Here is a 15122-nt window from a genome sequence, read left to right on the forward strand (position 1 = left end):
ACAAATCTTGCTATCTCACACTGGATCCTTTGTTCTTAAACTAATGGCCTTAGCTCTACCTTCATTTGTATCTGAACCAATTGAAACTTTGTTAAATTACAGGAAAAATTTCACTTTAGAGTTGACTGAAATAGTGTAAAAGAAGCCTTTTGTTGTGCTGAGGTGGGGGAATGATGCTGTAACATTGTTTGATTTTTGTTTCCTTTATTTTGTCTTATCTCTAAAACTGATGCAGTACATCTTTCATTATTTTTCTGTTGTAAGTAGAAAAGGATCTCTTCTGCAAAAAAGATCTCTTTTATGTCAGTATTTTTGGCATTTACTGGGTGACACAGTGAGTGGGAAACTCAGGAAGGCTAGCCAAGAAGCAGTTTCAAGAGAAGTCATAGTGCAGAAGAGCTTCTCATTTAAGTGCACTATTATGGTTTACTCAACCCTCTGTAGATGAATAAAATTATTTAAATTGCTAATGCAGATGTTTTCCCTACTTGTGTTTCTCTTTATATTCTTCCTTGAATATTTTTACTTTCATTTATATTATGTGAAGCTCTATTATACTCAACAGTGTTTCGTAAAACTAAAAAGAAACATCGTGAACCCATGGGATGCATCTACATGTTTTGCAACTGTTATCTTTTGGGTTTTAAATGTTCTTTTGGGGTTTTTTTTTGGTTCAGAACATTTCTTTTACCTCTTTAATATTTGTCAAATTTGTAGCTGTCTAATTTAGACTTGACTTTTCTTACTCCGGTGTTCATAAGAAAACTCTAGCTGACACAATTAAACTGGATGTCAAATATAGGCTATGTTAAAAAACACATCCCATTTAGCCAGGATTACTTTTTTCATACCTTTACAAAAGTTTCATACCTCACAAAAGGACTGATCCTTTTCAAGCATCAGAAACTTCTCATGAAAAAATTTTGGATCTTCATCACCAATCAGAATTTCAAACACTATTAAAAAAATGTTAGTGTTTGTTAGGAAACAGTTATGGAATGTTAGTAAATGTCCAAGGATGAAATTTGATCAGATTTTTCTTCAATAGAAATAAAAGTTGGTTAAGGCTTAGATTTTGCTCTTTCAATAAAGGAAGAAGCAAATATTTTCCTACTCTGTGAAACTAAAGAAATGAGCTGATCTTGGATGAGCTTGTAAAGTGTTCTAACATAGTGGTTTTATCTTTATGTGATGTGTCAGCACCAATGTTGTGGGAATGAAGAATGCTTCAGGAGAAGCCTATATCCTGTATTAATCCACCTGGAAATTCAAGGCAAATGGTATCCACCAGCATGCCTTCATCAATTCTGTGTTTTCTCCTCAGTAGCTGAATTTTCTTTTTGGGCACTCATTGACTCAAAGTGGGAACAAAGTTTCTAACACAGTTTTTCAGTTAGGGCAGTGTGCTACTAGTGTCTTGCTATGTTTAGAATATATTCTGAAGTATTCCTCCTCTCAGGAATTAAAGTGCACATTTTATTGAAATATTGTCAGACAGGAGTAGCTAGTTTAAAAACATTTATATCAAGTTACAAATTATCTTATCAAAGATAGGTATATACCTATAACCAGATTTTGTTTTTGCAATCAAGCATAACAAGGAAGTTAATGAAGAGAAAGAAAGTCACCTAAGTGGTGCTCTTATTAATATTACCTTTACTGGACCAAAGTGCTTGTGATTCGTATAAATGATGAGAACAGTTGTCTATGTGACCATGGTGTGTATATCTAGAATTTTAAGAGAGATTAGATCCACATATATTTCTACTCATTGTGTAGAAGAAAAACTAGTAATTTTTTATATTAATTTGAATGACTGTTGATAATGTACAATAAGAAAAAAATAGGAAGTTGTCCATTCTTAGCAAGTCGGTGTTGTGATAAAAGTACAAGACTTAAAAAGCCAGTAACAGATTCACCGAAAATTCAATCTATTTCAGGGCAGTCTACCTGGCTTGATGCTTTTTCATCTGTCATATTCTCCTCACTGTGACTGTTAATCATCCTCAAGATTGCTGTTAGTGGCTGACCTCTAACCTTTGGCATTGGCAGTACATAGCAGTACTCAGGACCTCTTAACTCAGTTCTGTCAGTCAATGTCCCTCCAAGGTTTAAAGTTGTAACTCCCCATGACCTGAAATGGAGTCACTGTTCTCAGATTTTACCATCTCCATGTGGATATTGGGCTTTTGTACAAGTGTTGCATAATAACAGTTATTTCAATGTGTTACTGAGTCAGAAGATAGAAACCACATGGAATAGTGCAATTCTGCTGGCCAAGGTTTTCTCCAGTGCAAGTTTGACCTCAGTGGGATATTCCTTGGAAGATCTGGTTTTGTGAGCAAATGAGTTTGGAATAAGAGCTGCCATATTCTCAAAGAGCCTTAATATCTTTTACTGCTTCAGTGAGATTACTGCTTCCTTCTTCAGGGAACATAGTGGTCTTCTGTATTGATGAGATTTTTAAGAAACTCCAATGAAAAAAATTTACTGTGACATTTTTCAACAAACCATTCTTTTGGCTTAACTCCCTAGAGATTAAGAGCATAAGCCAATAGAGTGCTGGATATTACCCTCAAGATAACCCCAAATGCTAATCCCTTGTTGTAACAAAAGTATTCGCTGCCATTTTTGTGGACCAAAAATGGAAGGTGAAATTTTGAAGCGTTCTTGAAGTGACTATTACCTCTCATCCGACCCTTAGCACTAGAATTTAAAATAAACCAAAAATATCTAAATCAAAAAACTCAAGTGATTAGTTTTATGTAACTAATGAAAACTACATAACACCAGAAAGTACAGTTGGTGGAACCTTTCTCAGCATCCTCTGCTTTCTGACACCGGTGGAAGACAGTTGATGAGGGAAGATGGCAAAATCACAATATCCTGCTGCACAGCCACATTCAGTTCCTCTTTTTTTTTTTTACTTCCAAGAGAGTAAGAGGTTTGTTTCCTCTCTGCATAGCTGTGTTCAAACAAATATTAGTGGACAGATCTGTCAAAATAAAAGTACTGGGGCTTCATTTACTCTCCCTTCCAGGTCTGAGAAAGAGAGAGTACTCTGTAGATTTTTCTTTCTTTGTATTTGCTTTGATTAGAACACCTCTGTAGCTGGGGGTCAAAAAAGCTGGACTTTGACTTTTACTTCTTTAGGAAGAAAAGGCAGGGGATGGAACAAAACCCATTGTTTTCTGTATTAGATTAAAGCAGAATTTATAGATACAGTAAAGTATAATATTCTATTGAGTGGATTGTGTAGAAAAACAAACACACTTTCAGATACATGCAAAAATAGGAATTTAAAACCTGAAGGTATGTCTATTTTAAGTTAAATGCTGTGACATTTTCACATTGGCATTGTTTAAATTGCTTTACCTGCAATTTAAATGTCCTAATGTCATAGTTGCAAGTAGCAGAAATTTTGTGGTTTATTTTGTTTTTATCTGATGCTTAAAAAAAAAAAAAGTAAGAAAAGCAGTAAGGGAAAACCAGGGGGAAGAGTCCATACTTAGTCTTTTTGTTGCATAGTACATAGAAGTAGGGTTTTTAAAATCTGAAATTCAGAAAGAAATGTGCATCTCTCCTCCTGTGCTTATTTACAAACTTCTATCATTATACAGCTGCCAACTAAGTCATACTTTGTCTTGCAAGTGTCATACGAAATGTATTTTAAATATAGCAGAATTTCTTAAAGGAAAACATAGAGCAGCAAACACACTCCTTGAGTTTCAGATGCTTTTGAGTTGCTGCTGAGGGAGTACATGCTAAAGCTTGTTTAAACTGGAATGATTTGTTCAGTCTCTCCTTTTTCAGACTCTCACTCTTCATTTCAGTCATTCTACTAAAAGTTTTAAGTGGAAGAAGTGAATTTTAGTGATCATGTAAGAGTCAAAACTAAATTAGAAAGTGCTTTACAAACCTCTAACTGGTAACCACCACTAGTGTCATTCTTTCAATTTTTTATATATGCCAGTGTCTGTTACTTTAAAGTAAACTTAGCAGTAAAAAAGGAAACAATATAATCAACTTCATGGGTCAATTTGTGCAACACTCAGTGTATGAAAAATCATAGTTCAAACCATTTCTTTTATTGCTTTCTAGCATTAAATGGATGCTGCACTTCTAATGAAGTCTAACTGTAAATAAATAAATACCTGTTATGCTGATAGTCTCTTTTAAAAAATTCTGATTACATTTCTGTGAACAAAAAGAAATGAGCTTTCTAATCTATTGTCTCTGGCAACACAAAATCACAGAGCTGGAATGTTCTTATATCTCCAAGGCTTAATTGTTTGTTTAGTGTTACATGGGACTAAAATAGTCATGATTAAGTTGTTTGGAGTTTTGGTTGGGACCTGGTTCCAAATAAATCCATGGTATTTATACAAACTGACCTAGTCTTGAAATCTCACAAAACCATCCTTATATAATCTGCCTTATAAGATTTCCAGTATCTAATTGTTTGAGTCCGAATATTTGACTGTGCAAGCATGTTCTGGGAATCTGGCTGAAATGAGATTTGGTTAAAAAATGGAAAAGTGGCACTGGAATTCTTGGCAAAACAGTATCATTCACACAGATAGATGAAAACTTAATGTCTTGCCTATCCATCCTAGAATTCTACCTCTTTTAACAGTGAATAAGATTTGCTTCATCTCAATAGCAAAAACCCTCTGTGCTCTTTCTTTAAAATGGTCATTTTATTTTGACTTCCAGTGCAAAAAAAGGCTGTCTCTAAACTGAGCACTGCCTTGCATCATGGAGTTTGAAAAAACAAACTTTGTAAGCTGAACATAGAAGAGAAACAACCTTCTGTGTCAGGCTGAGAGTCTTTTACATTGAATCTGCAGCTGCAGTAATCACTACAGTGGTTGGCCTATGAGTAATCTTGTGCTCTTGTGGCTTCCTTTAAATTATGAACTTGTTCTTACTTATTTTACTTCTGCCATCACATTTTGTGTATGTCACATGTGGAGGCAAGCAAAGTAAAAATATCATCAAAGATACATAATTTCAAGAATGTAGACACTAAACATTCCATGATTTTGCACAAATGTATATGGAGAGAGGCTCTCTTGATGAATGTAGGATCTTTATTCCTCTGCTGTGGCAAATTTTGCTTTTTTTTTCCCCTCATTATTACAGAGATTATTTCTGAGTGAAAAAACCCTCTCACCTGCTCATGGCACCTTTTTTTTTAAATTGTTGGAGTTTTAGCTGTCTAGTAAAAAGGGAAAATATAAAATTTTTCTGCAGTTCCTAGGGTGGCCTCATTGGTGGTATCTTCAAATGAGTGAAGCATTGCCTGTTAGTGGGAGAGAGGGAGGTACTAACTTTTATGGAGTTTGATAAAAGAGCTCTAATGTTTTATAGAGTGCTAGCTGGCAAAGAAACAGAGTAACCCCTGCAATAATTTGATTAATACTTGTTGTAAATATAAATACAAGAGTATTCAATAAACATTTTTCTGATGAAACGTCCCCCACCAAAACACATAACAAATCAATTAATCAAAATGAATTGTTAAATTAAGTGAAATATTGTTAGGTCTTTATACCTGCTGAGAATCTAGATTGAAATAATTTCTCACCAAGTGTAGCTGGGTGTGCCATCTTCTTGCTGAAACATCAAACCAGCATTCCTAGGAGGATTCCACAGTGCATTAGCTGTTAGGACCCCGTGGTGAGCAATCAGTTTTTCCTTTTCTTACCTCACAGAGATAATGGGAAATGTTTTATTTGAGAAACATGTAGTGTAGCTTTCCCTTCTATGTAAGTATGATAGCACTCTATTTCAGCCTGCCTTATGTTGTTCTGGAGGGGATCTATGCAGATGTTTTGCTGAATGTTTCCAGTTCAGCCAGCTGCATTCATTTTGTGCCTGTATGTCACTGCCACGAGGGGATTGATAGATGTGAGTGGTGACTGGATCTTACTGCTTACTCATGTCTTCAATTATATGTGTTGACTGTTTAATATTGTATTTTTGATGAAAGAAAGGTTTGAAAAAGGGAGAAATTAAAATTACAACAATATTCAATCAGTACAGTGTTCTCAGGCAGACACTGAAATTGCATTTTATTTGGCAGTTTTTCGGTCTGGTTTAACAATGAGTTGTTGTTCTTTGATGATAAAACATGGCATTTCTGAATTTTTACTCTATAAACAAATGATTGCATTTTCCCAAAAGCACATGGAGATACTTAGATATTTTAATAGTCAAATGATTGTGACCTGCAAATTCTTAAATGGAACTTCATTTTTATTGCTTTTTATTGAAATGGTTGAGGAAATTCTGTCATCATAGTCAGTGTTTTTAGTACTCACTATGGCAAGTTTCCACTGAAATAATTATACCCTTGGTGAAGATTTTATAGGCTTGGAAATCTTGGAATTGAGAGCACATTTCTTCTGTGCTGTATGTTTCTCTTTCTTTCTAATGGCATAGTTTGGCACAATTATGAAAATCCTCTTTTCAGGTTTTATAATAGTCTTGAATTTAAGTGAAAGATGGGGCCTTTTTTTTATTGTGCATGTGTTCTTAGTATTTTAATTTATATTAGAGCGAAGAAATTTCCAGGTGTGGAGACAGCATTAAAAAGTAAAACATTTTGTCCACTAGAAGCAAGTGGGGAAAGCCACTTAAAAGCCTATTCATTATCAACAAGTTTTTAGTGGTTTTTTTCTCCTCATTTCTGATGCAGCTGTTCATTTAGATTGTTCAATAACTGAACTGAAGCAGTATACTCTCTTTTTTCCATCACATACAAATGCTTTATTTCTATCCCATTGGATTAAAATAGGTAGGAAAGGGTAAGGATGAGGATGAAAATCAATGAAAATTCCTCTTTCAGACAAGGGAAGAAGGTGACTATTTCCACTTCACATCTGATGTCTGTCTATACTCCAAATCCCTCACCAAAAAACTGTATGGGGTCCAGTAAGAGGCATTTGTGTTGAAGATTGAATTTGTTTATTAAAGTTACATCCTTTGCAAGACAGTGACAGGGAGTTCAAATAAGCTTCTCCTGTTGGTTAATGGCTTTGTGACTACATACAAATAGATTAAGAGGACAAAGGAGAAGAATTTTTCCTTCTTTTAATGTTGCCAATAATGGATTGGTTAAAATGTTCTTTGTCAGTTTAACTGCAATTAGGTCTATTATTTGACATTTGATTAGATCACAGCCCACAGAATTAAGGAGGCAGATTATTACTTGGTAGTCCTGGAACTGAGAGAGGATATTCACTATTTGTCTGTCTTTTTTTTTTCCTTACTGTTTCTTTTCTTTCCTTTTCAAGTTTTAAGTTAGACTATATCTTGTTTTGAACACAAAGTAGTACAGTTAAAGAAGTTATGTGAACATAAATATTGATCTTGGAACCTGGTGAAGTACCTGAATGAGCTGAATTGTAGCTCCTGGTTTACATGGAGAATCTATATTTTTGGTGCCAAAAAACAAATTTGACAGTTATGAGATAAAATCTGTAAACAAGGTGAACCATTATGTATGGAAATATTTTCCATGAGAGACACTTGCCTTGTCTTAGGTTGTGTTTTAATAGTAAAGTAGGAATTTCTGTCTACTCAACAGTCACATTTCATCTAAACCGTACTCTGAAAGTGTTCTTCCGTAACTTCAGCAGAAGCAGATTTATGAATTGGCTGTATTAAGTTTGGTCCACGGAGTAATTAATTAAGTCTGGACTTTTGAAGCTTTTTCAGTTGTTTAAGAACCCTTTTTTGGTTGGTTTGGGTTTTTTTAAGGAAGAGATCCTTTGTCTTTATATAATTGTCTGTATAATTCCTGTAATAAATCTTACAAACTTGATTTGCATGCATTAAGTTGTTCTGTTTAAGTGTGGCAAAATACAATTGGACTGAATTTGTCCCTTTTCAGATGATGTAAATGTGAGATAAATATGGATGATGGATATGAGTTATTTATGTTATGTGTAAAAATTTTCAGTAATACTTGGATTAAAAAGTTGCCAAATCCCTCTGAGATTTGCTTTTCCAAGAAAAGAGACCTCCACTCCATTCTGGTTGTGATTCAGCAAGTATATTGAAAATGAGACTATAGTCAGCCAGGGGAGTTCTTGTGCTTAAGCTCTCACCATTTCCACTACCTTTTTTCTGATTGGTTAACATTGCAGTCATGCTTTTTCAGGGTGGTGCTCCTTGACAGAATTGGGAAATTTCTGTAGAAATGTTTCCTAATTTCACAATCTGTTAGCATTCATCATGTTATTAAACTGCTGGAAGTAATGTCTTGGTTTATTTTTTTGTTTGAAGTGGGGGCATAATGGGATCTCTGAATGAGGAATGTATTACACAAACAACAGATAGTACTGGTCTTCCCTGGAAAGTGTTTTTGGGCTAATTTTGACAGGAATACCTTTCACTGGATGAATATAGATGATTTTGAGAAATCAGTGGAGGCTTCTTGACTAGCAGGCTCATGCTTCAATTGACTGGTTCTGGCATATGTCAGAATTACAGGAACTGCTCAGACAATGAGCTTACACTTTGTGGTTAAAACCTTGCATAGAATGGGTGTTTGTGAATAAGGAAACTGTCCTTTTGATCTTTGTACAATATTCCTAATATCAGGGTCTATATGATTGGGTACATATATGTGGAATAAATCTGGCTTTTGTGATATTTGGTGACCATAAAGAGACAGAAAGAAGAACAAGAACAATAGAACATTATTATTATCATCATCATCATCATCATTATTATTTTCTCACAAAAATTGTTGTAGTAAATTCCTTTGAGTAGATCTACTTTTTTTTTCCCTGAGCAGGTTCTATACAGTTCGCTACAGAGAAAAAGGTAAAGACAAGAAATGGGTTTTTCAGCTCTGCCCAGCTACAGAGACAGTGATTGACAATCTGAAGCCAAATACACCTTATGAATTTGGAGTTAAAGACAATGCAGAGGATAGTGTTTGGAGCAAGACTTTGAATCATAAGACAGTTCTCTCTAGTAAGTATTTGACAATAGTTAATCAAATAGCTGCTGATTTTGACAGTATTTTTTCCTCTATTATGGTATTAGAGTAAGTTACTGATCAAGTTTTTATGGTTTAAATGCCATCCATTATGCCCCTAAAAATTCTCTTATCAATTGCTGAAACTAGAAATATTTTGGTTTTGAAAAACTACCACCTAATCTTCTGAAAGGTGCTCTCTTGTCATTGCAAATAGAGGATCTGCTGCAGGTTGATAGAATTCTAACAGTGTTGAGTACAGATACAGTGTTGATACAGATCAAGTGTTGAGTATGAATACTTATACTTCTGGCTGGATTCTAAGCTTTTTCCTTAGGCCATGAATAATAAGATGATCAAGTAATGAACTAATCCATCAACCATCACCCAACTAATCCATTGAATTTCTTTTCCATCATGAGTGATGGAAATTATTAGTGTTATTTGAATCTTCTTTTACACCTGCATTTACATTGAAGCTGGTCTTCGGGTTAGATGGAGCCTGTCCTGCCTCAATGAGCCCTTTGTTACTCCACTCAAAAGATGAATTTGAAGCTAATTTACAATCAAAGTATTATATTTATCATGTCTGAAGCATGCAGTGTCATGTATGCTTTTGTTTTTGTTTCCATGGAGCAGTGTATAGCACCCATGGCTGGAGTCATTAGTATTTTAAGGTTCTCCTCTGAAATCCCAAGACAATGCAGGAAAAGTGATGTCAAATTAACGCTTGTAAAACCATGTACTGCTGAAAGAATCACTCATACCAGTAGAGGAAACAGGCATCAGTTGAGTTTTCCTCCTTGTAATGAGAAGAAAAGAGGATTTAACAGATTATCCCATTTTATTTATTTTCTTTAAGTATTTGTATAAAGGTATTTTGAAACATGATCTTGCTCAGAAGATGGTGGAAACTCCTATGCTTAGTATTTTTAGCTTGACTCAAAATGTAAAGAATGGGAATTCTCATTAGAGAGCCTTATTCATATGAGATTTCCAGCTGAAATTTAATTTGTACTTCAGTTTTGACTTGTAGGTGAGTTACAGAGCTCAATATACTTGCGGATAGGGGAAAGGAGCAGTACGGTGGCTTATAACACTGGGAAAACCTTCATATTCCCTAATAAACAGTTTTGTTGGCCTTAATTATAGAGTACAAAGCTGTAAGTTTGAAGCACCTGCCCAGTGTCCATGGAGCTCTTTTAGCAGTCCAGAATAATGCCATGGATATACCATAGCTTAAAGAAGATAATGGTGGTAGCCTTTATCTATACCTGATTCACAAAAAGCTCTGCTTTGCAGCCTTACAGATATCCTACCAAGTGGTTTTTTTTCTGTTTTTTTCTACATTTCAAACATCTTAAAGTCATCTGTAGAGCAAATGATGAAATTTATTTCAGCACTTAGAATAAGAGGGAGTGATGAGTGCAAATATTTATAGTTTATTACTTGTTCAAGACTGGTGAAAACACCACCAAATTTTATCTTTCTATATGATGTATTTCTAAATTCTGTTTCTTACAGACATTTTACATTTTTAATAGGTCAGGAGAATCATTCATGTTAGTTTATGGTGACCCATTGAATTTGGTTGAAAGATTATTTCTTCTAAGAGTTCATATTCTATTTACATAAGATTTCTTTTGTCTGCAGTGTAGACTTGTGTATTCAGTGGATGCTTCTGCAGCAGCTAAATCCCAAGAGTTTGTAATTACCCTGCATGTCTACATTCTGGTCTACTGATAAAGAATCTTATAATGGGAAAGTTGTCAGCACTTTTGAATTCAAGCCTTTCATGTTTTTCATGGTAGATACCGAAAATGTGGCTAGTAAACAGAGAGTGCATATTTATAATAAATGTACAACCAGATGCCTGTAAAGTTTATCAATCAACACAAATAGACACTTCTTTTCTGTGCTAATTTCTTGTTTTGTGTCAAGTTCTTCTCATATAGGAGAAGCATCTCAACCTAAACCGAACATGCTTCACTGTAAATGTTCTTGTTCCCACTGAAGAGTATATCAATTATACAAACTGAAAGTTCTTGTGCATGTTCCTGGATTTGTTGAATCCACTGGCCAAACTTTTGTTATATACTAAACATGTTGGGAGGGGCTGGGAGGAGAATCTGCTTCTAATTCATAATTTGAAAACACATGAAAGGCATGGCAAAAGTTCAAATTTATTTAACTGATTTTTTTCAGAAGAGATGAAAGTAGCTTATTTCAGACTGTCTTGCCATGATTTTCTCATGAAGTCATTCAAAAACTTCTGTCACTTTTCCCTTGAATTTAGGCCAATAGTAAGTCCTGTTATTTAGAAGTATCAAGCACTTTGAAAGACTTGTTTCCAACTTAAAGGTGTCTCGATTGACATTTCTTTAGAGTTGAATTTTTTTCTACTTCTCATCTGTTTAGGATGGAATTTGGAAAAAAATATGTAAACATGTAGCTTGACTCTTGTTTGCACATCCATTGTTGGAAGGGCAGCAGAAAAGTGTAAAAGTGGAAGATGCAGAGAAAGTTTGAAGCAGCATGCTAGAATTGAGTAGGTGCTGAACAGGACTTTTTCTTGACTTACTCAACAGCTGCATCACAAGAAACTTCTAATACTTAGAAACTAAGAGGAAAACTTAAGAGAAAAAAATTCAGAGTTTAAGTCTGGGAGTTTGTTGAAACACTGAGATAAACAAAACCATAAACAAAACAAGAAGAATACATTTCATTTCCTTGCTGTCAAAATGTGAAGAGCGGGACTTGCAGATATATTAATGGATCTGGAGACACAGGGCAAAACAATTTTTCCATGGTGTGTTTTTATACAGGCTTTTAATTAAACCTTCTAACTTTCCAAGCTGACAAATAAAAGGTGGATAAACTTGGTTTGCTTTGCTTTGGACAAAAAAAAAAAAAAAAATTCTGTGAATTTATTTTTCTTTCTGTCAAAACAGGTAAAAAAGTAAATGGACAACTCCAGAATATGTATAAGTTGGTACCTAATTCCCAAACACAGGTATGCAAAACAGTCTCTTTTTGAAGCTGTTTCATGTTTCATATGATCAAATTTTTTATTCTCTGTTAGTGTTCAGTGAGAAAGAAATTATCAAGGCCACAAACTGCCAATATAGAAAACAATCTGTTAAATGCACCATGTGGAAAATGTTTAAATGTGTTGATGGACAAAATAATTGAGAACTGTAATTGAGATGATTACCCACACTTTTTCCAACCTATCTCAGATAAATCTGATGGTTTCCAGCTGTAGATTCAAAATTTAGAAGTTGCTTATTCCTTTGTAGAAGTCAGGTTTATTAAACTGTGATATTTGTTGTGATTAGTTAACTTAGGGAAAACATGGTGATGTGATTTTATAGAGTAATTTTGTATATACTCAAGTTTTCTAAATTAGTCATCCCACTGAATTCACTGATAGTTCCCATATGTGAGGCAAGTGTTTGCAGAACCAGAGGAAGCTGGAAAGGGCAATTTAATCAAGTTTGCTAGGCTGTCCATTAAATCCTTTTATGTGGCATGGTAAAATTTTTACCATTTAATTTTAAAAAATTGATTTTTATAAATAAAGATTTTTTTTCCCCTCACTTGACTTTTTCCATAAACATTCTCAAACAAGTATGGATAGATTTAATTTGTTTATGGGTTCATGTACCCAGATTTGTTTTTCTTCCAAGAGCTGAAGCATAAATGACGGCTCTCTAAATCAAGCCAGCTAGTGGGTTTTAGTACAGTGAAAAAGAGACATTTAAGTCATAACTTTTGAGCATTACCAATTCTACTATGAGATTAAATTGGTTTCTTTATATTTCCTTTCCTTGTTTTTTAATCAAAGTGCAATTTTCAGCATTTAATCTTCTGGAGGATTTTTTTTGTTCTGCTACTTTTTAGGTTATTATCCCTGAGGCAGACTATGGACAACTTCCCAAGAAAAGTTGTAGAAATCCCTCTTACTTTAAAGATTTTAGAGGGTTAAGTAACGAGTGTTAATTATTACAAAAGAATAACCCATCCTTCACAATTCTCTTCTGTCTGAGATTTTCCAAATATTTTCATGGTAGGAAATGGTAATGCATGTTTTCTCATTGTTTGTTTTTCATATTTCAGAATATTATAAATGGTCTATAATTATCAGACCTGGAATTCCTTCAGGAATCAAATCATAATTCATTAAATACATTTCCTTCTAGGAATAATTAGGTATGCACAGAATCATAGAATCAATGAGGTTAGAAAAGATCTTTAACTTCCTCAATTCCAACTGCTAACCCAGCACCACTACCATGTTTACCATTAAACCATGTCCTCAAGTGCTGTATCCATGTATTTTTTAACACTTCCAGGCATGATGATTTCCCTACCGTTTCCCTGGGCAGTCATTTCCAACGCTTGACACCCCTTTCTGTGAAAATGAATTTTCCTAATATCTGATCTAAATCTCCACAGTGCAACTTGAGGCCATGTCCATTCACTTAGGGCAGTAATATTTCAATAATTGCATTACATACAGAGTAGGATCAATGGAATGCTTATATTATTGGAAATATACCTATGTCTTGAGTTCAGGAGAAAAGGTTTTATTTGTGAGTAATATAAATCCAGTTGGTTAGATATTCAGGAGGGTGCTGATCTCATTATGTTGCTTTACTGTTTACTGAAGTCACCTTTACTGTTCTTCCCCTTGGTCCCACGAGCATCTTTAAAGTTGCACAGCCCAGGATCAGGGAATTCACCCTGGGCCATGGAGTGCAAGCTGAGTTCCTTTGCTCCTCTTAGCAAACCCTGTGTGCCAGAACCCTGACTGTTATGCTGCTTCTGTGCAAGTAGGGATTCCATTTATGCAGGAGAAGTCCTGAGAAAATGAGCTAAACCAGTTCTCCAAATATTTGCGCAGCTCAAGTATGAAAGGAAGATTAGAGCCAATATCTAGTCTTTTTGTGATCTTCACAGGGCTCAACTCCAGAGCAGCACTGCTTTATCACCCTCCAGAGAAATATCATGAAAACATACCATAGATTATTCTAAATGTTCTCTTATCACTCTTGTTTTAGTGGTGCAAAAAGCCAAAAAGCAGATAGTTCACATTGTTCCTTCAGTTTCCACAGCACTAGGTGTGGTATGGTTCAGTGGTGTGATCAGATCATTGATGCAAAGCCAGAATGAGTGTGATTTAGGCCAAGTTTGTTTGCTCTTTATTTTGCTCCAAAGACACAACTGACTCATATCAACATGGTCCTAACTCTTCTCTGTAAGGACATTTTTAAAGGCTGTTTATGAAAATAACGTTACCAACCCATCTAGTCATTCTGCCCTTTCAACATCAGTCACATATCATCTTGTGTTTCTTTTGGCAGTTTCATCCATTAACTTTGTCTAAGCTCCCAGGGCTGTGTAAGCAGCAGCTCAGGAGAGAGTGGAAGAAAAGGAGTGTTCTAGAATGCTCATTCTTCTTCCCTTCATAAACAATGGGTAGTGGTAGGGCAGAAACAATGCAGTAGAAATTTATTTCCTCTTCTTTCTGGTTAAGTTCCTCTAGTTTCATGTCAGCCTGGAAGGTGGAGTCCTTCCCAATTTTCTAGCCAAAAAGGACTCAGCTTCTACCATTTGTTAAACTCTAGAAGGAAACATTCCTGCTCTTCCAAACCTTATTCAGTCCAGACTGACCATGATCCTTCCTTGAAGAATCTATTATGTGCATGCCAGTTAATTTTGGCTTTTTGAAGTATCAGAATACAACACAGAAAGAAAGAACAAGTCTCTTAAAGTAATGTTACCATGTTCACAGAACATTTGAGATTTGCAGTCCTGTAAGAATATGCTGTATGTATATGGTAAGAAGTGAGATGCCTGACCTATGGTATGATTTACATCTCTCATTTTCCTCTGAAAATAAGGAATATATTATTTGCCATCTTCTTTCATGATGGCAGCATCTGTTTAAATAACTGCTGTTCCTAATACCTATATGTTTTATATTCCCTATCTGAAAAATACAGTTGATAGTGCCATTCCTACAGATGATGGGCTGACATTTCCAAAATAGTTTGTATAAGTAGTAAATATTACTAGGACTATCTAAATTAGTCACTTTGTGAAAACTGAGAAGAAAGCTTTG

General features: G+C 34.9%; 1 protein-coding gene across 17 annotated transcripts in view; it reads left to right on the plus strand.

Annotated features, from left to right (window-relative positions):
* The window catches only part of ABI3BP (ABI family member 3 binding protein), a 136957-nt gene that overhangs the window by 31539 nt on the left and 90296 nt on the right, over positions 1-15122 (plus strand). For all 17 annotated transcript variants that reach the window (XM_077174416.1, XM_077174422.1, XM_077174428.1 and 14 more), the window contains exons 5-6: positions 8810-8991; positions 11947-12008. In XM_077174416.1, the coding sequence (XP_077030531.1) occupies positions 8810-8991; positions 11947-12008 (244 nt within the window). The remainder of the gene's footprint in view (positions 1-8809; positions 8992-11946; positions 12009-15122) is intronic.

Source organism: Agelaius phoeniceus, chromosome 2 (assembly GCF_051311805.1).
Source record: "Agelaius phoeniceus isolate bAgePho1 chromosome 2, bAgePho1.hap1, whole genome shotgun sequence".
Classification (NCBI taxonomy): domain Eukaryota; kingdom Metazoa; phylum Chordata; class Aves; order Passeriformes; family Icteridae; genus Agelaius; species Agelaius phoeniceus.